Source organism: Periplaneta americana, chromosome 14 (assembly GCF_040183065.1).
Source record: "Periplaneta americana isolate PAMFEO1 chromosome 14, P.americana_PAMFEO1_priV1, whole genome shotgun sequence".
Taxonomy (NCBI): domain Eukaryota; kingdom Metazoa; phylum Arthropoda; class Insecta; order Blattodea; family Blattidae; genus Periplaneta; species Periplaneta americana.
This window is the reverse complement of record NC_091130.1, coordinates 68,964,401-68,990,517: the sequence shown is the minus strand read 5'-3', so window position 1 is coordinate 68,990,517 and position 26,117 is coordinate 68,964,401. Positions and strand designations below refer to the sequence as shown.

The window sequence follows — 26,117 nt, the reverse complement described above, 5'->3', positions numbered from 1 at the left end:
TGAGAGAGGTCTATGCTGTCATTTGCACAGCAATTTTTGTTGCTGTTTTGTTTTTGCAGATATTCCTAGTGCATTATTTTTCACTGGGGGGCTATAAATGCATATAGTTCACATACAAATAATCCGCTTATATTTTGCCGGATATATATTATTAAAAAAGCAAGGAATATCATCTTATTGATAGAACATATGTGCATAAAATTACGTACTATCACTCCGCAAGCAATGATATATATTTATTTAAAATAACAATCTATGATGTAAAGAAATCCACTCATAAAAAGTATGTTTTTTTTACATAATGTGATTATGTTTAGTTTTTAGGTCCTCATGTTACCTATTATTTGCAATGTATTAGATACAGGTAGGCTATTTTTTTTATAATTGATAGCATTCCCTTTATTAATTGAAGAATTACTTATAAATGCGATGTAATTTTGCTACCTTTGCGCATTACATTTTGCGTGGTTACTTATGTCCTGTGGTCTAAAAGTACCGGTAATATAATTTTCGATTTTCTAAAAACTTAACAACATCACATATTTATTTCACTTAAGAATTTGATTATAATAAGAACTTGTGTAATCAAGGTGCATGTATTTACGTCTTGTGATCTAAGAGTAATGTATGTTAATATAATTTTCCATTCTCTGAAACCTAAGAATATGCTGATTAACGTAAAATTATACATTCTATAATGAGTATTGCGTAAGCCTATTTATGGATGTATAAGCATGTTTTCTATCAATTGCTGCGTACGTATTTTCTTTCCTTTAATGCTCTGACCCATATCAATGAAACTTTGAATATATTTATTTCGTCATAATTTTACGTTAAACGTCGAAAATGGACATAATCTGTCAATTTTAGATCATCACAGCGTTAAATTGCGCGATTTACGTACTGCTATGATGCGTCTGCTCTCCAACATCATGGCGGCAAGCGCAGCGTTCAATTTGCCCCGGTTTCCTCGTTCCGCGCAGCCGAGACTGTAGGGGCTTGGTTATGCTATATAGTAGTACTTTTATGAAATTGTTCCCTGGGAGAAAACAGCAATTACTAGGGAAATTCCAGCTCATGATGTTGGCATCGCAGATGGATGCGAATATCAGTTGGCAGAACTGATAGGGCGTCGATCTGGGAGGACAAAAAGAAGCGTCGATAAAAAAAAGTGAAACTCCTTTGACAGAAGTGAAGTTGTGAGGAATGTAGGATTTGTGTTTTGTGTTCGTGGATATTACATACTTTTTTTTGTTGCAAAACTTTACGCGCAGTTCAAGCTATTTGTGCAGTTTATTAGAACGAAGGAGTGAAAGTTATATTTGTCTGATTTGTCGTGAATTTTGTAAAATAAATTCACCATCATGGCGGAATTCGTACACAGTCGTACGGAAGATATGATTCCTGAATTGGAACAGATGGAATGCGCCAATATGTTTGATAAGACCGAAATAAGGTATCTAGCACCAAAGCCTCTATTATTCTCTTTATATATATCCAGGCTAATTATTTTACTAGACTGCGGACTTTTTAGACGCCAATCCCTAAATCAAACCGACTCAAGGTCATGTAAAGATAGGGTCTCTTGTCGCTGCTTTTGCAGCGGTGCAGTACAAAATACTGCAACGTGTGAACAATGGTGCAACCCGTAAAGTAATAGCTGCCGAACTAACTGTCGGCTACTTTTTCATGCTGCGCGCAGCTTAAAAGTAGCTACGTGTGAACAGGGTTGCAGCAGCAGTATTTTTGATGGGCTATTGGTTTTGTTGAGCGCCATGGCGTTGTGGGTTAAGGCATCCTGCCTAGGACTCGCGTTACGGAATGCGTGCTGGTTGGAGTCCTCGTGAGGGAAGAAATTTTCTCATGAAATTTCCGTCAGTGTATGGGACCGGTGCCCATCCAGCATCGTGCTGCACTTGGAGAGCTACGATAGGTAGCGAAAATCCGGTTTCGCAAACCAGCTCTAACGGCTGGGGGGATCATCGTGCTAACCACACGATACCTCCATTCTGGTTGGATGATCGTCCACCTCTGCTTCGGCACGTGGACGTGAGGCCAGCAGCTGCCTGGTCGGTCTTCACTCTTCATGGACTGTAGCGCCACGTATATACTTTTATTGGTTTTGTTGAAATTTCTGCTGCGGTTCCGAACAGTGTAACCACCCAAACATGCCAATGATACATTGGATAAATCGCAATAAAAACGCCAGTAGGGGAAGTTATCCCCATCCACATGAAATGTGCATTCGACACAACACTCACGTATCACGTAGTGTGTCTGGTGAGCTAGTAGGAGAAAAGTGGAAGGGGTGATGGGCGGAGCTTCTACGTTCTGCTTAATGCGATTTTCCCACTTTGTATTGTTTGGATATATTACAATGTTTGATGTGATTAAAATAAATGTTTTGTAACAGTTACTAAGTGTACAACGTAGTCAGAATAGCTATATTTGCTGACTCTATAATTCATTTTATTAATTTTCCATAGCGTATTTTCAAATATGAGGGTTGCCGATATTGCTTACGAGAACATGTTATTGATTTTCATGAAGTATATAGGCGTTTTGGCTTATATGCACAATACTGGAGCGGGCCTGTGGTAATTACGTAGAAGATGCCAGCTGTTCACATATACCACTTTTGAACTACTGTACTCTTATATCTCATAGGCATTACAGTTAACTCTTGACACTCTTATCTATGTTTGTTATACATTATGTTCGTTTTTGATGGTTGAGGAATAATATAGAAGGGTTATGGCGAAGTTATCTTGGGGGTAGCGGAGGCTTTAAGCTACCTGCTGAATCGTAAATGCAATGGATATCAGCTTTACAGGTAGAGGAAGCATTAACACACAAATATATATAGGCCCATAGATGTCATTTTAGTACTCACGTTATATTTAATTCGCTATCTTCATTCGAACTTTTGAATTGTCAATGTGTTGTTTTGAAGCAATAAAACTATTAACATTAACTTGTATGGATATCGTTCGTAAAATTGAAATTTAAATCATTTCCAAATTAGCCTATATGAATCGATAATAAATTTATATCGACAGTTGAAATTGGTTGAATACATTATCGAAGGACGAAGGTACAGGTGCGGCAGAAATAATTCATAAGTTTAAAATATAAATAACATAGCAATGATAGAAGCTATTCAAAATTTTATTTCACAGTTTGAAAGAACACTGGCTGCGTTCAGCTGGGACAACACTAATTCAGCAATTCATTTTTGCTGAGTTACAGCAGCTGTGTGTTGCTGAACGACCAGATTGCAAAATGTCCCCTGTGTTTACAAAGAAACACGCTATTGTTCTGTCTACTCCGGAATAACTTATAAGGCACCATTGGTTGAATGTCTACCCCCTCCATTTTTGCTGGCTTGCTGCGAGTTCGCAGCGAAAAAAATTTTACTACGAAAAATTTTGGTCGCTATTTCAGTGCAAGGTGTTCAATGCTGTCGCTATTTCAGCGCTACCTCAGTGCTGTTCCGGCTGAACGCAGCCAGTGTTTACCATTAACTTTCCATACACTATCACTTAGTTTTGAAAATAATATCGTCCAAATGCCGAACTTCATATTCTATGAATTTATAAAGTCTCTCCCAGAAGTTCTGCATTACCCTACTAGTCATTTCTGGCGATCTTATGCAATTTCTTGACGGATGAGAATGTTCAGTTTTTGTAGTGTTTTCGGCTTACGTTTGTACACTTGCGCCTTCAGTTACTCCCAGAGAAAGAAATTACATGTTGCGAGATCGGGGAACATGCTGGCCGTGAAATGTCACCTTCTAAGGAGATTAGACACCCTGGAAACATTTCTCTTAGGAGGTTCATCGATGTCCTTTCTGTATGTGCAATGGTATCAAACTGTTGGAACCACACAGTGAGATCCCTTAGTTCGTTGAGTTTCAGCTGCAAAAGGTTATGTAGCAGTTTATGTAGCGAGCAAAAAGTACTGTAAGCTAACTGTTCTGTTATCTTTCTCAAAAAGCATGAGTCTGTAATTCCGAAATCAGGAACAGCACACCAGACAGTAACACGTTTGCTGTGGAAAGTTCGCTCATGGAGCTGTCTAAGATTGTTTTTGGTCCAGTATCGAAAATTCTATTTATTAATGCAGTCCGACATATGAAAGTTAGCTTCGTCACTTGGCAGTGTTAGCTGAAACAGTTTGCAAAATAGGCTCACAAGATGCCTGTGGTTGGCCCAATCACATTTATTGAGTTTCTGCACAACCATCAATTTGTAAAGATGGAACTTTATAAAGTCTCCTTATTGTGCAATCAGGTATTCCATAGCAGCTGGGCATGGCTTTGGGATGAGCATTGAGATCATTGCGTAATGGCATGTCTCACTGCTTCATTGTTCTGTGGCATTTGAATGCTGTGACATCTACCATAAGGCTTCGTTTTTTTTTCAATTCATAACAAAATAATTTTCTTGTCAGGAACTTTAGCATTTTGATCTAGCCGAAGTGCTGTGTTGTGGTAACAGAGTCGGCATCTTTTAAATAAGTCTGAGTCACGAAACCACGATACTCTCGACTCCATGCCATGATAATGACTGAAATGGTAAGGCATGTGCTACTCAAAACCAGAACTCCAACTGACCTTTTACCACTAATGCCAGAGAAACATCACTGACAAATTCGGGAGTTATTTTTACTGTAATCTGTATATTGTATAGAATTCAAAGCTCGAATTTTTCAACCATCTTGTGGTCTAATGGTTATGATGAGAGACTACTAAATAGAAGTTTTCTAGATCAATTTTCGGTGATTCCATTATACTTATTGGCTTTTAAGGAACCCGGAGGTTCATTGCCGCCCTCACATAAGCCCGCCATTGGTCCCTATCCTGAGCAAGATTAATCCAGTCTCTACCATCATATCCCACCTCCCTCAAATCCATTTTAATATTATCTTCGGCCTCCCCAAAGGTCTTTTTCCCTCCGGCCTCCCAACTAACACTCTACATACAGTTCTGGATTCGCCCATACGTGCTACATGCCCTGCCCATCTCAAACGTCTGGATTTAAAGTTCCTAATTATGTCAGGTGAAGAATACAAGATAATTGTAAATTACAGGGAGTCCACTTCTTGGCCACATTTCGTTAATTTGATAGTGGATTTCAGTATCGCCAACATAGTAATAATAATACACACCTAATCAAACCTAACCTAATCTTCTACCTGTAGCAACATTCGTTTGCATGTATTGGCAACCCTGCTACTCGTGTCATGGGAGCCATCTAGTGGAAGTAGATCGTACTGCCAGGAAGAAAAACAGTGTGCAATATTCATTCAGTGGCCGGTAATATACTCCATCTTGGCGTGCCCAAGCTTGATAATTAATGAATACAATGTGTGCAGTTCTGTGTTGTGCAACTTTCTCCATTCTCCTGTAACTTCATCCCTCTTAGCCCCAAATATTTTCCTAAGCACCTTATTTTCAAACACCCTTAACCTATGTTCCTCTCTCAAAGTGAGAGTCCAAGTTTCACAACCATAAAGAACAACCAGTAATATAACTGTTTTATAAATTCTAAAACTGTTTTATAAATTCTAACTTTCAGATTTTTTGACAGCAGACTGAATGCTAAAAGCTTCTCAACTGAATAATAACAGGCATTTCCCATATTTATTCTTTGTTTAAATTCCTCCCGAGTATCATTATTATATTTGTTACTGTTGCTCCCAGGTATTTGAATTTTTCCATCTCTTAAAAGGTTAAATTTCCAATTTTTATATTTCCATTTCGTACAATATTCTCGTCACGAAACATAATCATATACTTTGTCTTTTCGGGATTTACTTCCAAACTTATTTTGAGGTTTCATAATAATATAGTAAGTATAATTAATATATGGATGTGTTGATATGAATGTAGGCCTAGAATAAAGGCAGTAAATAGCGGTAGGAAGTGAGAAGAGATTGAGAAAATGTGAAGGAAAAGGGTAGATTAAAGAGAAAACAGAAGAATTTGTTTATATCCTACCCCCTATATTTCCACAATGCCGTAAGACACTTGAGTTAATGCATTACTGGCATATAGGAAAATTTGGCGACTCTGGTATTGTGCACTTGTTCCACTAGCAGAAAATTCTGTGACCGAAATTGCTAGTGCAATGCAAATTTTGGAAGACAGTGATAAAAAATGCACCAGTACCATAAAGAAGGGTTAAAAAAGAATAATGTGACCTAATACTCACAGTAAGTTCTTATACCGTAACATTAGGACCTATTCATCCCCTTTATCCTAGTTCTTGAAGGAGATCGTAACTTCACATTGTCCTGAATTTCTATCCTTTCTTTGTCCTAATATCCTTTGTGGACAAGGTAGGGTATACACAAAGATTCATTCATTCATTCATTCATTCAGTGTTCTGTCCAAGGACAGGTCTTTCACTGCAAACCCAGCTTTCTCCAGCCCAATTTTTTGCCTTTCTCTTTGTTTCCTCATATGATCCATATATCTTAATGTCGTCTATCATCTAATATCTTCTTCTACCCCGAACTCTTCTCCCATTCACCATTCCTTCCAGTGCATCCTTCAGTAGACAGTTTCTTCTCAGCCAGTAACCCAACCAATTCCTTTTCCTCTTCTTGATCAGTTTCAGCATCATTCTTTCTTCACCCACTCTTTCCAGCATAGCTTCATTTCTTATTCTGTCTGTCCCCTTCACATATTCCATTCTTCTCCATATCCACATTTCAAATGCTTCTATTTGCTTCTCTTCACTTCGTCGTAATGTCCATATTTCTGCCTCCTACAATGGTACACTCCATAAAAAGCACTTCACTAGTCTCATCCACACTGTGAGTAACGGTTAGCTCATCTGGCTGCGAAACTAGATGGTCTGGGTTCGATTCCCGGTTGAGTCAAGTTACCTGGTTGAGGTTTTTTCCGGTGTTTTCCCTCAATCCAATATGAGCAAATGCTGTAGTGCAAGAAGGTATGGATCTACAGTTCACTATTGGCATCTGCAGATGTGGGCACTGGAAGCAGCTAAAATGGTTGGCTTGGACAATTTCAAAGCTTCCATTTCCTTTATCGACTATCTCAAGTGTGAATATGGCATTTCATCCAGGCATATTACTACATTTGTCACGTAAGGACATAGAAGACAATAATAGTATACATCAGAAGGCACAACAGTTTGTGGAGGAAGTGAACATGTTTGTAAGAGAGGAGGGTGTGGAGAAAGGTAATGTTTGGAACAGTGACGAGAGTCAATTCCAGTGTGAAATATCTTCAGCATCAACACTGTCCCACAGAGGAGAGAAAACTACAGCTAGTGTGTTGCAGTCTGTACACAGCTCTACCCACAGCTACACAATTGATGTGGGTTTATCAATAACAGGCAGACTAGCAAACAAGTTGTACATCTGTTTTCAAGAGGCGCAAGGCACTTTCGGCCCAAATATTTCAAAGAAAATTGAAACAACCTGTCCACGAAACATTCATGTGGAGGCAAGCAAAAGTGGAAAAATGAGTAAAGAATACATGAAACGTTTTCTAACTTCAGTCCTTGGCGAACATGTAACAAGTGAAAAGAGCCTATTGTTGTGTGATTCCTGGTCAGATCATACAGATCGTACCCTTCTAGATGCAAGTTTTCCAAACAAAGATGTTATGCTGAAGATATTGCCACTGAAAACAACAAAATATTGCCAACCCCTTGATGTTTACTTTCTTCGGCAATATAAGCTCTATATCAGAAGGATTACTGATTTTGTAAGACTACAGTGTGCCAAACCAAAAGTGAAGATGATCGTTATTTCATCATGAAACTTCACTCTGTGATTTACAATCAATTTGCTGCACCTACGTATAAGCCTATGTTGCAATATGCTTGGCGAAAGCCAGGTTATGACATTGATATACCAACATCATCATTTGAAAATGTAATTAGTGTGGCTTTTGATATTGGTTTGCGTGAATGCGAAAGTGATTTGGAATGTGATAACGTGGCTTTTGTGAGGTGTGCACATTGTTCTCTTCCACTTTGTTTTAACCACTTCATCGAAATCCCGCATCTGCACTTTGAGGACTAATATAAGCACTATCAGGTTTGTGGTACTGCTGTATAGCCTATGCATGTTTTGCGCTATTATAAGTACTTTAAGCAGAGAGTTTTTGGCACTGTTGATTGAAAATGTAATGATACACTGATGTCATTGAATTACGTATAATTTCCCTCCTATGGTACTGATATCTTGTTACTTTGTTGCTCTCTATTAAAATATCACTTGAGGTAGAATGCAACGTTTTGCATGGAAATGACACACACCACTGCTTTGTTTATGAGCAATTGTTATTCTAACCATGATTTCTTGCGGTTTCGATTGTTCAAGGTCAAAGGTGTGAGGGGAAATTAAGCACATTACGTTATAATAGAAACGTGGTCAATTAAAGTAAAATAATTGTTTCCAAATGTGAATGTATTGATTTTACGGCACTAACATGATTTATAGAGCCTGTCGTGTTAAAAATTCATTGAATGTATTCTCATCAATTCCTAGAAAATTACTAAATGACTGAGAATCTTTCAATGCCACCTCTCTTGAGTAGGAATAAAAAATACTAATAAAGAATCTTCTTCCATTTTCATTTCATTATTTTTAATTATTTATATGTGCTGGGATGGTATTTCACATTATGAGGTATTCTCTTTGTAGTTGTTTTATATACTTCATTCTTTTTCTGTGTGTTTTTTTCCTCCAGAACTATCTCTTTTTCTGTGTGTTCTTTCCTCCAGAGCTATCAGTTCTTTGACAACATTTGCAACCGCTAGCACAACATATAAGGCTCTCTAAATACTAGGTATCATCATCCGCCATTTTCATTCTTTTCTTATATTATTTTAGTTAGCCTATATTTATTTTAATATTTAATCGAATTTTTTAACCTTTTAATTTCATGTTTAAAATAGTTGATTTACATTTAATTTAATGTTTTAATTTAATTACATTTCTTTTAATATTTATGATTACATTTCAGAACACACGATTAACTAAAAAAATCTAAGTGATGGAAATATTTCGTAAGCGGTTTGAAATCAGAGCAAAGATTTCTTTATTAATAGACAAAAGGTTGTCATGAGTTCTGCGCCAAGTGAAAATGATCCTTTAATTAACTCGCCGTAATCTGAAAATCAGTAAAGATTTTCAGTAGCAGCAACTTTTAAAAGTAATTTCTATTTTTTCTCAACATCTCACTCACTTTGACCCCCACCTAACGTGAAAAATAAAAAAGTTTGCCGCTAACCAACTTTTGAAGGTGTAAATGTCTGTTTTGAACAGATCACTTCGAAATTATTTTTTTCCCCCACATTTAAAACGATTTTGATTTCGAATTTTTTTTCTACGCTTTCCTCATACATTGACCTGCCAATCATAAAAATAACAGTGCGATAGGAGCTACGACATGATATGCCACTGGATACGCGAAATTTTCGTCTCCACCATCTCTGTGAATATTTCTCGTTGATGTGAGGAAACATGCGAATTTTGTTGCCGCTGCATACACGAAATATTCGTTGCCATCACGGCTCCGAATATTTCGTGTTGGTGTGGGGAGGCCTTTACATGTCAGATGGTGCTGCAGGCTATTTACGGGTATAAAGATCGAAAGGAGCAACAAAAGAGCTGACGGTGATAATCGAGCCGTGCACTCCGCCTGTGAAGTAACGTATGTGAGATAAATTAAAATATAGTTTATTTCTACAAATATCTCCTAACAAGGCTTTATTGAACACATGAACTGCTTTTTTTTTTTATTGTGCTGTATTGAGTCTGACACAATAGCTACAGTAGTTCAAGTGACATGTCCCTGTAATATACAATACCTGTAAATAATGTCACACTCGAGAATGAAAATGAGCCTGTATGATTTCTGACTGGTGGCAGATACTATAATTTTCTGCAAAACTCTGTAAGATGACAATTTCATTTGCTGGTAGATGTTCACATTTTCTTAATTCATAATGCTAATGCTTAGCATTGTAGACATGTCTTGTGAGACCATGCATTTACTAAAAAAAAAAAATCTTCTTTTGCCTCTAATAGAGTTCCTTTCACAACACTGCCATTCTGAATATCCCATTTGTAATATATGTACAATGTTAGATTCCTGTTGTAGCTCTTCAAAGAAAGGTTGTAATTATGGATTTCACGTTTAGGGAGTGAAGTCTGTCAACACATTTGCTTTTCAAGGGAACAAAGTGTGCTTTCAATCACTTCAGTTAAGGACTTGGATAAATCAGATACAATTTTATTTAATGAAGATAATAATAGCTCAGCATTTGCATGATAGCTATCTGCAAACACAGACTTCTTGATCTCGTAAAGATATTACAGCTATCTCCTGAGGTTATAGTTCTTTAAATTAAATCTGTTTTAATGGATTTCATATCTTTTAGTCCAGAACACTGCCGGCTGATGTCATCCATAATAAAGAAAGCTTTGACAGACTCGATAGTTTCATCAGAAAAAGCATCACTTTTCCTCTTCCTTGATTGTGATTTGTGCTTCAAACCAGTTTTCACATAAGCTAATTTAAGCACATCTCTTTTTTTCTTGAAGACAGGAACTTCACTAATTTACCAGTTATCTGGACTTTGAGTGGAGAATGAGGAAGCGTCTTGGTTACTTGAGATGTAGCTTTACCCAAGATTGATGACATTTTCTTGAATGAATCATATTTTGTTTGCTATTATCATTGTATTTTCTTTTGACTTCATTTGTAAGCTCGTAATTCTCTATCTTCCCAGTCTTTATTAATTTTAACCTCTTCCTATGTTTTCTCTCTCTATTCTTTTTTTTCTGTATTCTTTCACAAATGAAGAATTTATCTTCCTTCTTGCTCTGTACTTAAAAAAATATATTAAGATAATGTAATGTTTTTCAAAGCTCGAAAAATCTAGCTTGCTATATAATGCTGTTAGCTAGTAATGTTGGTTACTACAGGCAAAAACAAATATTTAATTATTTGGAAATAATTATTCAAAGTTCCAGCATGTACTTTTCTAAGCGTTTTAAGCAAATATGAGATAGTAATGTGGACCTTTTTCATAATTTTAAAATTGTACTATGTTCGAGAAATTTAGGGTCAAAGTTTTCAACACATGACCTCCAAATGTAGTTGAAGGTCATTGAATTTTAAAGTCTATTTCATAAGTTTCAAAATGACATCTTTAAGAATCTTGTGGGCTCAATTACAATGTGAGGTACCGGTATTTAAATGTTACATTAAGAAGCAAGACGAAAATATATTTTTTTAATTAAAATATTAATTTCAGGAGAAGTATTAGCAGAAACCTTTACTACTTCACAAAATGAAACAAAATCACAAAATTTTGAAATCTGTAAAGTTTCATGACTATCCAAATGGGTCAGTTTGTGACTTGCATTGATTTGAAACGGAAATACTTGCATATGCGGTGAGGTCCTCCTGACAGGCTGCTAAGTTACATCACTGTTGTGTGACTGGCTGATACTCTTCAGACAAACTTTGTATATCACCAGTACTTTTACACCACTCCCTTACATTTTTATATAAATCGAGATAATATGAAATGTGAGTAGAGGTAAAGTGGAATGAAATTTGTAGAGCTGAGGGAAACAGAAGAGTTTCAGAAAAAACCTTTTCTGCAGCAATTGTCATTTCATTCGATACCAGGGTGCTGAATTTTGTTACTGCATACAGACATATATATGTACTTACTTACAAATGGCTTTTAAGGAACCTGCAGGTTCATTGCCGCCCTCACATAAGCCCGCCATCGGTCCCTATCCTGAGCAAGATTAATCATATTAATCATATCCTACCTCCCTCAAATCCATTTTAATATTATCCTCCCATCTATGTCGCGGTCTCCCCAAAGGTCTTATTCCCTCCGGTCTCCCAACCAACACTCTATATGCATTTCTAGATTCGCCCATACGTGTTACATGCCCTGCCCATCTCAAACGTCTGGATTTAATGTTCCTTATGTCAGGAGAAGAAAACAATGTGTGCAGTATGTATATGTATTATTCTTATTTTTTTCAGAGGAATTGTGAAAAAAAGAAAGGACTTTGAATACAAAATTCAGCGACGTGCCAAGTGCAAAGAAGATTATCTGAGATATATTCAGTTTGAAATGGATCTTCTTAAAGGAGTGAAGACCCGCCGTGAAGTGAGTTTATGATGATTAATAGAGGATATTAATTATAGCTGTTTGTGTAGTGTGTGATATTGACATCATTTGGATCTTGTGTTTCTGTATATGTCAGTGAGTTCTAACCTTCTCAAAAACTTGTATTTGTAATGGATTAATACTTGTAGAGTTGCCAGGTTTTCATAATGTAAATAAGGGAGAGTTGTAACATTTAAGTTGGAAAATATGAGGAACTCCTAAGAAAGAGCTGGAGAGAAATCTGTGAGTGCCGTCTCCAAGCATATACTAATACTACCACGTTAAAGCACAGTATTAGAAAAAAATGCCTTAGTCTTATACCATTGTAACTGTTATATTACAAACTATTAGTTTATAAAATTTAGAAGGAACATTAATGATACAGATTGGGAAGAGATATGTTTCAGTATTATTTTTATAAATGCAACACGTCCTCATTGTTTAATGCAGAGTAGAAACACTCAGTTTGGTTTGAAACATTTTTTTGCATCTTCACTTATATGAGCGCTATTCATAAAGTAACTTAAGTTTTTATATAGAGCATGCAAGCATGCAGTAATCCGTATAGCAATGCCATCTTTGCAGTGAATGTTGCATGATTCAATTCTCTTTGAGCAGTGGTACAGAGAGGATCATGCGGCTGTTACAGTTCTACACACGTTCTAATTAAGAATCCTATGAGCTGTGAGATATGCTCGGTGATACGATTTCTTGTGGCGAAAACTGTTAAGGGGCTGAAATCCATCATGTTGTGCTATGGGGTGTTTTTTTTTTTTTTGCATGACAACGCTCTCCCGCATAACTACTGTGTCTGAATTGCAAAATTTCAACTGAGAAGTATATGGTCACTATATAGCTCTGATTTGGCATCTAGTGATTACACCTTTTCATACATAAGAAGAAGTGGCTTGTAACGCATCGCTTTGATGATAAGTTGCAATCAGCATTGTAGGCTTGCTTCAGGCACAGGCAGAAGACTTTCATGACTGCAGTATTCAAAGTCTCATTAAACATTGTAATAAGTGTCTGAATTTAGCCCAGAAACTATTGTTGCTGCACCTCCAAAATCCACTATGTGCATTTAAATAGATTTTTCAAGAGGAAAAGCATTATCACTTTTAATTGCCTTGATTTTCAAATCTACTTTCGGTATAATTTCATCGTTTTTCATGTATGATTGAAATTATACCGAAAGTAGCTTTGAGAATCAAGGGAATTAAAAGTGATAATGCTTTTTTGTCTCCTGAAAAATCTGTTCAAATGCACATAGTGGATTTTGGAGGCGCAACAATGCTATGTAGGAAGTTCGTGGTACCATCTCCAAATACACCTATAATCTTTTAAAATCAAAGGGATTCACATTTTACAATGTTGAGAAAATCCTTAGAGAAATTCTAAAGGACTCAATTCAAATTTTGCAATTTCATCTCTATTTCAAGTAGTATGTTCCACTTTAATTTTCTTTTGAAATTAATTGTATGTATTTTCACTGTTTCATTGTAAACTCTTATATATGTATTTGTTTTCTGGATCCTTGTGGTCACCCTTATTGAAGGGCAGATGATTTTGTTTTATAAATCTGATGTGTGCAAAGTTCGTAAATTTCAAACTTTGTAAATAAATCTTGTAATCACAGTGTAATTTTTGTTACAATAAAATTGAAGTTACTTTATGAATAGCCCTCATACGATACATGATCCATCAACAATAAATTACTGTACCAATAACCATGTACAGTTATTGCTTGGGAAACACAGCAGCTAGAGGTTTGAATTTATCTGCTTCATTGTCACGTTTCTAGAGAGATTGATGTTAATAAAACAGTAACTGTTTCTTATAATTTTGCAACACAATAGCCATAAAAACAGTAAGAGAAAAAAATATAAATAAATAAACCGTTGATCATGTATGATGTAATGTCCGTAAATACGGGATTTTTGGTATCCTGTTGCATTTGGGATGAGTTATTGAGGTCTCAAATGCGGGACACCTGGCAACCCTAAGTACTCTACTTACACAACTATAGTGATTTCTCGTCCAGTGAAAGTATAAAATAGTGTTGTATGAACATTGTTGTATTTGTACATCTGAGTTGGAAGAGGTGGCTTTTTTTTTTCTGATTTCTATGATTAATGATATCATGAAATGAACATAATATGATGAGTCTCCTTGTCAGATGTTTATATATGACCAATTAAGTGATACACATATCTTGTTTTGTATTAATTGATGCATATTATGTTCTTTTTTTCAGAACATGGGTTTGGGTAACAAGAAGGACATTGAATTTGCAATTGCAAATCGAGTTAACAGACTCTTCAGCAAGGCCATCAAAAGATTTCCAAGTGATGTGCGAATTTGGATCTCGTACATTAAGTTCTGTAAGCAGATGGTAAGTTGTATGACATGTGCTGTGTTGATGGTGAGAGATTATATAAGAGCAATATTTAGGCAAATTTTGGTGAAATTCTGTAACCAGTTGTGCTTCGAATTTATTTCTGTATGGAAAGTCACAGAAGAACAACTGCCAGGAAGAAGACCACTGGGAAGACAGTGTATTCCACTGTTGTGGAGTAATGGTTAGCATGTCTGACCATGAAACGAGTGGGCCCAGGTTCAAATCCTGGTTTGGACAAGTTAAGTTACCTGGTTGAGATTTTTTTCAGGATTTTTCCTCAACCCATTAAGAGCAAATGCTGGGTAACTTTCGGCTCTGGACCTTGGACTCATTTTGCTGTCATCACCTTCATTTCACTGAGATGCTAGATAACCATAGCAATTGATAAAGTGTTGTAAAATAAATCAACGAAAAGAAAAGACCTTGTATCAGATATTTAAACTATAGATTAAGCATAATTGATGGGGAGAAAATGTTTGTTTGAATAATTTAGTCTAATATTGTTTTTTCTGCAATAAAAAGTTTTCATGGCTTATAAAGATAATAATAATAATACTAATAATACTAATAATAATAGTAATAATAATAATAATAATAAATATGGTGACGATGATGATGGTGATAGCTCCCCATTAGACAGTGGTTTGGAATTTTGACTGCCAATACCAGGTATCTGACTTTACATCTCATTGCGATCAAATGGAATGTTTCAGAGAAAGATGGTGTTGGTATAGGTTATCCTAAAGTGCTCTCACTTCTTCTAACACTAGGCTATTCCATGAGTTATGTACCATCACCTCATTTTTACCAATTCACGAGAAAGTTATTGTTGTTTTCTGATGCCAGGCATTTGACAATGAAGTCATTTGACCTCTTGCACTCCAGTATTTTTCAAAGATATTATCATGACCAGCCACTGAAGCACAGATTTTGAGATGTTCCGAATCCATTTCTTGGTTTGAGTTGCACAATGGACAGTTAGGGGACTGATATATTCCAATTCTATGCAGGTATTTGGCCAAACAATAATGGCCTGTTGCCAATCTAAATGCAGCTACAGACGATTTTCGTGGTAAATCGGGAATTAACTGTGGATTTTGATGCAGAGAGTTCCATTTTTTCCCTTGGGATTGTGTTATTAAATTTTGTTTGTTGAAGTCTAAGTATGGAGATTTAATAAATCTTTTCACAGAGTAATACGTAGATTTAGTAATAGGTCTGTAAGTAGCAGTGCTGCCCTTCTTTGCTAAAGCATCCGCATTCTCATTTCCCGGATTCCACAATGGGATGGTATCCATTGGAATATAATTCTTTTATTGAGTGATATTAATTGAGAGAGCATTTTAGTTATTTCTGCTGTTTGAGATGAAGGTGTGTGTTTAGAGACGATTGATAGAATAGCTGCTTTGGAGTCTGACAATATAACTGCATTCCTAAATTTATTGATGTGGCATAGAAGATTCCTGAGACTTTCCCTTATTGCAATGATTTCACCATCAAAACTTGTTGTTCCATATCCAAGAGATCTATAAAGTGAGAAGAGACAGCACGTAACACCTGCACCAGCACCTTAATTCACGAGAAAGTGCATGACCTCTACAGCCAGCCAACATATTCTCCAACACACAGCAGGGGTTTTATAACTGGGTAATTCCATGCAAAACAGTATGACGAAAAACATTCATATCTCCAAATTTGTTAAAAATTGTACATTCAACTCTTTATGTCGTACATATTAATCATGTACAAAATTATGTTTGCGACAGCTACCGTTTAAATGTAATGGGCAGTTAAAATATTTTTATTTGAGCACATAGCTCTATTTTAAATTTGTTTTCTGACCATAAGAATAATTACAAAAACTTTTTTAAAGATATCATTAGATATCTTACAAAATGGGTTATTAAGATATTATAATACAGTGCAGCTCAGAAAATTGTGTTTAAAGAAATTCAAAAATATATTTAAAAAAACGTCATTACGTAAAATCGAATACTTCAATTCGCATGAAAAAAATAAATGACAATTTACTGAGCATTTTCATTAGGCTGTCAAATTTTCATTATGGGATCTTAAAAAATAAGGAAGTTATAAATTAAAACAACTCGCCGTGTAAAGGGTGATCTATGCCGCTGCGTCATACGCCATCACTGTTGCTGGTCACTGCGAGAAGCGTTTCTGTGTTGACGATCGGTGCACATCACATGTCTGATTTCAACTAGTTTCGGTACTTTTGATGAATCAGAACAGTGTTTTATTGCTAACTTTCCATTAACTGGAACCACACAGTGAACACTTGTTCTGGGAACAGTCTTGAGGCCGGCAAATCTTTGAGGATTTAGATTTTGTAACTACTTCTTCATGTTTTTTCAATGGATGTGAATGACACAATAATTCCCTGTATATTGCATTTTGACCAATCATACAGTCCTTTAGGAGTTGAAATTAGAGTTCCTGGCTTTTGCAGCGATTCGCTTGATTGTACCCCTTACACTGTCACTGGGCCCTTTACCGTGACTAGTTCCAAAGAAATGCCACTCCACAGGTATTTTAAAATCGTGTTCATGATTGAGTAGATTAACGGAGTTTTTTCGTTCTTGTATTCGCTAGCTGCACCATCACTGAAATCATATATTTTAGATATTTCGGTATGTGTTTGTTTCAGATGTTCTATCATTTTCCTTTAAAAAACATGCATGAACTGTTGCACTATGGTGAACTAAGCATTCCAAAATTACTGAAAAACAAAGGTTCTCTAAATTACCACAAACTGAATTTCTGTAATATACTGTGAATGGGTGTATTGTTGCTTGAGAAGAGTCATTCCACGTCAAATCGCACAGCAATAAAACACGACCTTCTCGGAAATGTTCGAATTTTTTTTCATGAATTCCAGACATCAAATAAGGAGACCCGTGTTTTTTTATTTTCACAATTATTAATTATTTGTGTAGTTATGAATATTTGAAGTTATGCAAATTATGCGCGCACTGTTACATATACTCGCTTGGAACTTTGTGTCTACATATAATTGAGATTTGCGGTTTGGCGCATTTGAAAGACGAAATACAACACTTTTTATTACTTTAGGCCTATCACAAATAAATTAAAAATTTGGCCTATTTTTTTAATCATTTCGTTTTCAAAGCAAAATTACTATATTAAATAGCCAAGTTAAAAATCTGAAAAAATATAGACTTGTTCGCTGATGTATAATCTGTAAACTACTGCATTTATAAATATGGGATCGGCACCCATACATTTGTAACAATTTATTTTCCGGAGGCATGCACGCGCTCGCGATGCCCAGCTAATGAACTGCTTGCAGCCATAGGCTAGAAGGCTGCCCGTGGAAATTTCCCGTTGCATCTGATGTCACCATACTAATCATCAAATGATTAATACCTTAAGGAACAGTAAATATCTTATCTAAAATTATTTTATTATTGTCAGCTCAGGGGGAAGCCCTTCACAGTTTATACTGTAATATAGCCAAGTGTTTGATGATAGCAAGACTGAGTAAGGCAGTAAACAGATGGCATGAGAGAAAAATAACCAGTTTGGGTTTTAATTTCGCGCAGTGACGTGACTTCTATACAACATGAGTGATGGTAAAGAACGCGTAATATATAACAAGTGTTTAAATCCATTTACCTTCCTAATCACGCTTTTAAAAAGAAAAGTACACTAAGACGCGTAAGTCGCGACTTATTGATAAAGCTCAATTTAAAGGAGTCTTTGAGTGTGCAAATATGTGATATGTTCCGTAAAAATCAATCAATCTCCACATAGGTCAGGTGAAATTATATGTGAAGCCGGTAGTTCTTGTGATATTAATAAACATGAATCAAATGAAAGTGCGGACAGAGATTGTGATTATCCCAGTATTTCTTCTAGCAGTTCTATGGATACAGTGCTAGAAATCAGTAATATTGAGGAATTAAACAAGAGTTTGATGTCAATAGAATCCCCTATCAAGAAAAGAAAGATACAACAAAACGATACCCCCGTGAAAATTTTCAAAAGTAAAAGGCTCCCTAGCATGTTAAGTTTTTCATGTAGAAGATGCATCATCATCCATTCAAAAGTCAGCCATATTTTATTTTTGACGGAATGCAAAGAAAGTACAACCTGAAAATTACATAGTTATTGCAGACTTTTCTGAAAATTATTCATTTGTAATGCAAGATTCAATACAAGGTGTGCATTGGAACATATGCCAAGCCACAATACAGTACAATTTTAATTTTACTTCCTACTTTATTTTATATTCTCTTATAGGCCTATTAATATTATATCTGAACTGTGACCGAACACGAGCGCTGCTCATTCGGTCTCAAATTTTGTTAATACTACTGCATCTCCTTTTTTATATTGATTGTATTATTTTATTTCTATTTCTCTTATTTGTAATTATATTCTTTATTCTGTATATTTAAATAAATAAATAAATCCTTTCGTAGTATATTTCAAAGGAGATACAGAAATTCGTTACAAAAGTAATGTCATCTCAGAAACCATGAAACATGACACCGATCCCTTTCACTTTTTTCAGTCCAAAGCAATCAATTTCTTAAAGCAAGAATTCAACGATATGAAAAAAATCATCTACTTTTCCAATGGATCAAGTTCACAAAAAAAAAATTAAAAAAATAATTGCTTACATGAAGACGATTGTGGAATTAGTGCTGAATGACACTTCTTTGCAATGTCGCATGGTAAAGGTCCATGTGTTGGCATTGGAGATACTGTTAAAAGACTTGCCACGAGAGTTAGCCTATACAAGATCCTATAACAACACAAAAAAAAAACTGTTTGATTAGTCACAAAAAACATTTCTAACGTGTCATTTATATTTTGTCCATTCAGTAAGCACAAAAACCACACTGAAAATTTGCAGGCCAGATACCATAATCTAAAACCAATAACTGGTACATTAAAATTATATTCTTTCATTCCGTTGTCAAAAACTGAAGATTTAGTAAAACAATTTTCTTTCAAGAAAGAAGGTAGGCGAATTAAAATTTAAAATGTAAATGAAAAGAAACATTTGAAAAGCATAATGTACAATTATTTGAAGATATCATAATAAGTAAATTAGCAGTGTTTCCTCGAGTAACTTGATTCGTACTGGGTGTAATGTTGTAACGTTCAGTCAATTATCCAGTGCCGATAAACCTCTTAGCGCGCTTTAACGCTTCCCGTCCACTGCTGCTGCGCCGACCGCTACACATTCTGTCATAAGTAATTAAATTTCCATTAAACTATTGGAGATCCCATTCTGATTTTTTCTGGAATTATTAAGAATACTTCAGTGCACCTAGTAGGAATTTTTTTAGATTTTTAATAGGGCTATTTCACATTGATGTATATGTTTTAAAAATTGAATTATAAAAAAATATTTGAAATAATTATATTAAAATTAGTTAGTAAATATTTAATAAAAGACAGTACTTTAAGCTTTTAAGTGCATTTTTCAAAAAAATTTTAACATCAAAATCGTCAGAAATATGACGCTTTAAATGTTGCATTGTGCGATATTTTTAACGAATTTTAACATGTAATATTTTAAAAACATGTGGACTTAGGAGGAAATAAAAATACACTTGTTGGTTTATGAGACCCATAGAGTTGGTAAAAGAAATATAAACGCAATCAGAAATATGAAGGTCAAATTTTGTATAATTTTGTGCGATTTGACGTGGAATGACTCAGAAGTACTCCAGTGATGACCTTGTGTAGCATCCTGAATAATGAAACTGTAATTCTCTGAAAAACCACCAGTGATATTGAACTCACCGGACTTTATTTCATTTTTCAGCTACTTTAAATAATTTACTTGGGACTTTGTGTACAGTATCTTGAATTTTTTAAGCCAACCAATGAAGTTATTAATGACCTTTACACAGTCACTGTCAGTTGTCGTCCATTCCTTGTACTAAATTTCTACTAAATTTCTCTGTAACAATGATGTCAATATTTCTGATAGATTTCTCATAGATACATTTATAGTTCCTTATGTTCAGGAGCATATGCTTCTTCACTTATTGAATTTCCCGCCTCTGTTTGTAAACATTCTTTTTCGCTTGTTGATTTGTCGACCTTACTTTCAGTCCCAGCAACTTCACTATTTCAATTTTTGAAATCTTATGGAAAAAGCGTTCTCAAATAGCATCACCTACCAGTAAATGCGGGACCTTTTTACACATGCTACTTGTCACTTTTCTTTTACAGACTTGTGACGAATGTTTTTAAAGTCCGAAAGTGTTCCAACACCACAGATGACGCCAACTTTTCGTCTTTAATTACGCATATTTAACCATTACAACTTACAATGACAGAACAGATCAAAATCACCGTCTAAACTGAAGGGGAAAAGTTACAATGACAGAACAGAACAGAATCACTCTCTAAACTGAAGGGAAAAAGTTGCACTGAGATTATAACAGGGAAAAAAAAAAAAAAAAAAAAAAAAAAAAAAAAAAAAAAAAAAAAAAAAAAAAAAAACTCTCACGTGAAATCTATTAGCGTACAGTTGAGCAACATCTAGCATTTGTCATATTGATCGGTAAGCGTGCATGTGGATGTCTGGTATGAGCACGTGACGTAATACACTGCACGCGACTTTGATACTTAATGGCAACATTTGCAATTTTGGTTTATTTAATATTTCCCAAAGTATTAGAGATCCCATCATAAAATTTTTGTAATAGATTAAGAAATTGTTTATCTTACCGTAAAAAATAGAGCGTGGTAAAAAAATATTCGATTTTAAAATATTAACATTTCTCTATTTTACTGTAAGTTTTAATACATGCTCGAAGTAAAAATCCATAATAACTCAGAATTAAGTTTAAATATATAGAGTCATCATTGTATTGGCGCAATTTTTACGTTGATACAATGAAGCATGTCATTTTAATAATATTTTTAACAATAGTCTACATATCAACTCCCCGAATATTTCATCCTTCATTACTTTTCGAGCATTGGTGATATGAAGTTCATATTAGGCCATTTAACTATTTATTATTATGACATTCATTTACTAGAATATTGAAAAAATCCAGAACTTGACGTTACAAATTATAAAATTTTGTATGGAATGACCCAACTGATAGTCGCTTGAGGTGAGAACAAATGAAAGAAGTACTTTTCATTATCAACTCTTTAAGGAATAGGAGATCTCTCTTGTTCCGGCCTCATGTTTTGTGCCATGTTCTTGCAGACCTTCCTACATCTCTTTAGCTAGAAGGTTGATATCTTTATGTCTATAGTCAATTGATGAAAAATGAACGAGGAAAACTGAACATTTTACTTTTATTGAAGAAATACTTCTATTTGTAATACTTAATTTTGAGTAGTCCTTATGTCTTTCCCACAACACTTTGGCATTGCGGGCTTGTTACAGATTTAAATATGCCTTATGAATGAATTTAAAGGGACCATTGTATTATATTTGTCCTATAGTGCAGCCAAATACATCTGTTGTTGGAAGTACACAAGATCTTGGACAAAGAATTTTCTTATAGAGAGAAGTTTTAGAGAAAGTTTCCAGAGTCCCTTCCCTGGTAAAACAGTTACCAATTAATGACAAAACTTTGAGTGACTGGTAAAAACTGAGAAGAGAAAAACTTGTATTGGTACTGTACTTGATTTGGAGCTTGACCTTCAAAGTTATTGTGCCATTCAATACAACCTGTGCGAGTTTTGAAAAGCTTAGTGCATCAAACAACAAAATTTATTTGAAAAGTAATGCATTCTTATTAGGTGACGTAAACAATTTCAACTTGCTTTGGGAAACAGTAAGATATGAGCTGCGAGTACAGCAGATGGTAGTCATTTTGAAACATCTACTCCAAATAACAGGTACATTCGCTTGTACATTTTTCATCATAAAAACATGTAAAATATAAGACAAAACTAAATGTCCTAGTTTCTTGATGATATTGGTGTTTCAATAGAACATTGTGTAGTTTCTGGTTTGGAAGGAGAATGCTTTATGTACTTGTGGAATCAAAGACTTGGAAAGAACTACCTAGACCACCAGCATAGCTCAGGCAGTAAGTACTCGTACATTTGGCTGCTATCTTAGAGCTGTGCTTGAGCGCGTGTGTTCAATACCTGGTTGGGGTTTTCTGATTTTTTCTGTAAGGCAAATATCAGATAATCACATAGCGAATCATGGGCCTCATCTCGCGAAATACATTCTTTCACTGACGCTAAAGAGTCTAGTAGTTGAAACCGCATAATTAAATAACCATCAAAGAAAAGAAAGAAAAATATACCATCTGTCACACATCCCTGCAATGAAAGATGCAATATTTGCACAGGAAATAGTACTAGCCTCTGAAAAGAAGATTAACCTGACAATGTAAAACAATCGCTTTGAAACTTTTCAAAGTAAATAAGTAAATTCTTATATTTAATCTTTAAAGATTATTCAGACAAGTCAAACCAGTCTACTGGGAATGGAGACAGGCAAGTTTGTGGTGTTCAGATTGTAATGTCATGTCATTCTTCTTACAAGAATGCTACAAAACTTTGCATGCAAAGGAATATTTTAATAAAATATCTGAGATGATATTTTTCGCACATTTTTTTCTTTGTAAATTTCCATGTTTGTAAGCAAACATGTGACTAAACTTGTAATGTGTAGTGGGCAGATGTTGATGACTTAAAAATCTACTTAAAATTATCAATAAAATGCTCTTAAAATAATGAAAAAATGACATCAAATTAAAAGAAAATGACATTTAAAAATTATTCACCATACTCACACCACAACTTCTTAAAAATTAGTCGCCTTGTTTCAATAATTGCCCTGCAAATGTTGGAGAGAGGATGCAACTTCCTGGAATTTGACTACAATGAGGGAAAAGAGCGTGCAACAAAATGAAAGTTTTAAGGGAAAACTATAGATTTTAATGAGGGTTTACAATGAGTTTGTTGGGGATGGTCCATGTCAGTGCCTTCATTCTCCGTCTCCTTCTGCTCTTCACTTTTGTTAACAGACTTTCCAGATGTGGAGTGTAAATGACAACAAAAATTGTGGGTGCAACGTGGATTTTTGCAATCTTTGTAGTAAAAATACTGTCTACTGTAGCACATCCCTTCCAAACCATATTGGGGACACAACATCCTATTGTCCAGGAAATGGTGAAAGTTTCCTCCTTTCCAAACATAAATTCTAAAGACACCCTCGTACCAACAAAACCCTCACTTAAATTAAGCTGTTGTCAAGCATTTTATATTACTTCTGTTTGTGAGGTGAAACCTTCAGTGAAATGAGGGATGCACTTTAGAGTTTGTTCCAAACTATAAAACTCAAACTTCACTGTTATATTCACTTATTCAGTAGGCAATTACTAGTAGGGCCTACTACTCATCTGTTTGCTTAGAAAAAGATTTAACAGGGCTATATGTAAAGGAGGACGTAAAAGGCATTCAAAATGATCTAGAAGTTCTTCAAACTATTAAAAATGACCAAAAATTAGTTCAAAAACGTAAAAAAAATGCAAAAAATGCAATGTAAGAAATTAATTTTTTACTTTGGTATTAACGTAGAAAGGATTTCTATATTAATAGGCATCGTCCTAATGTGAAAAATAATATGACTTTTCATCAACATCCGCCCCCTAGTAATGAGTCATTTTATTTACTTTATGTATCATAATAACCTTGAAACTTAATATTTCAAAATTTGCATTGGTATTTTGAATTTATAAAGTACAATCCTGATGAGAACATTTTGAAAATGTTTAAAAAGAACAGGGATTCTACAATTGTTAAATGATTAGGGTTCAACATGTTAAAGTGTGTTTCTGTTTACTGAAATAATATTGCAGTGTGTTTTTTGTTTTTTTTTTATATTAGCGCTTTTTTAGCGTTGTGGGTCGCACTCTGGCACAAATGATGCAAGTCCACAGTGACAAACCCAATTTGTGGTCCTTTGCTGCCAAGTGGGAGTTTGAAGAGAATCATTCAGTTGAAAATGCTCGCCAGTTCCTTCTGCGAGGTCTGCGCTTTCATCCTGAGTCCAAAGTTCTCTACAGTGAGGTAAGGCAGAGTAAAACTAATTGAATCGGTCAGAGCTAAAAGGAACTAAGTCAAAATATGCAGTTTTGGGGTATGCAACAATTTGAACAACGAATGTCATGGGCATCGAACGTGGTGGAAGAAGGAACTAAGACTTTTAAATATTCTTTTGCCTTCTATAATATAAAAATATATACATTTGTGTTATTAGTGGAATGTTTTTTGCTTCTCCTGAAAAGTTGTGAAAAATGACTTAGTTCCTTTTAGCTCCGACTGATCCAATTGTAATGTGATTAAGTAGGCTAATAATGAAATTCATTGTCAGTGATTGAGTGGCCTTTAAATCTGAGGTTCACACATAGAGATCAGGCTGAGCAAGATGGATTTTGGTAAATGTGATACAAATCTTTAACATGATTTTTTTGGAATTGAAGTAAAGCTGAGAATTCCATGCCATATTACTACATATTACTATCTGACATGGAAAAGTTAGCACTTAGCCTTGTAGGTCATGACACTGCAATCAACCAAGTGGCTGTTTGTTACATTATGATGAGCAGCAGGAGTGAAGGAGTTCAGCATACAATCAGTGTGGAAAAAGCTAGTAAAGCACAAGGGAGGTTTGTTAGTTGGGATATACAATAAATAAATGAATGAATGGCATATTTAAAGCACAAATTAATGTATTTTTATAAAATTTAAATTATATGAAATTAATGTGGTCATGTCTGCCTCCAGCAATAATAAAACATAATATATCAGGCATTAAGATTACGAAAAACGTAGAAAGAGCAAGATTTGAATTCTTACATTGTATAAGAATACATACATATATTTGAGGTTCTTCTTCATTATGAAGAGATAAATAGCATCTTAGTCTACAAAACAAAACAATAGGAAAATACAACATAAATTTTAATTCGAAAACAAAGATTAATACCCAATTAAAAGGTTGAGTTCTTCCTGAGGGATGTATTTTACTGATGTAGCAAAGGCTCAAACCAAGGCAATTCATCAGCAGTGTCTGTTGAATTATCACTGAGGGTGGGCTCATCATCTGTGTAATAATATTTATCACTATTGTGCATTCCTACAGAAATTATCTTTTCAATGCTCTACTAAACCATTTTTCTGCCAGTAGTTATCAGAAATTGTTGCAGTCTGGTTGAGTTCTTCCAGTATTCTGTTGTGATGGAACTGAATGCCTTTAATGTCATGGTTTCCAGAGCATTTAATGAAACTGTACCCATATTTTTCTCGGTAGTTTTTTGCTTAACTAAATTCCATATCAGTAGGGACATCGTAAAACGGTGAATAAAATACATCAAAGTTGGTAAATAAAACTGCTGTAATTGATGAAAAAAGTCGTTATGTAATAGTTATTTATGATATGAGTATCATAAAACTGTGGTTTGCTGAAGATTGCTCCATGGTAGGAGAAGGAAGGAAACAGGCAAAATTTAAATTCTTACAGGATCCAGTCCAGGCGAATAGAG

At 35.0% G+C, this 26,117-nt stretch overlaps 1 protein-coding gene across 1 annotated transcript in view; it reads left to right on the top strand.

Annotated features, from left to right (window-relative positions):
- Window positions 1-1,108: 1,108 nt before the first annotated feature.
- LOC138713410 (U3 small nucleolar RNA-associated protein 6 homolog) overlaps window positions 1,109-26,117 on the top strand; it is a 51,636-nt gene continuing 26,627 nt past the window's right edge. Inside the window, exons 1-4 of the mRNA XM_069845492.1 lie at window positions 1,109-1,456; window positions 12,059-12,185; window positions 14,440-14,577; window positions 24,460-24,642. Of these exons, the coding sequence (XP_069701593.1) occupies window positions 1,365-1,456; window positions 12,059-12,185; window positions 14,440-14,577; window positions 24,460-24,642 (540 nt within the window). The 5' untranslated portion in view covers window positions 1,109-1,364. The remainder of the gene's footprint in view (window positions 1,457-12,058; window positions 12,186-14,439; window positions 14,578-24,459; window positions 24,643-26,117) is intronic.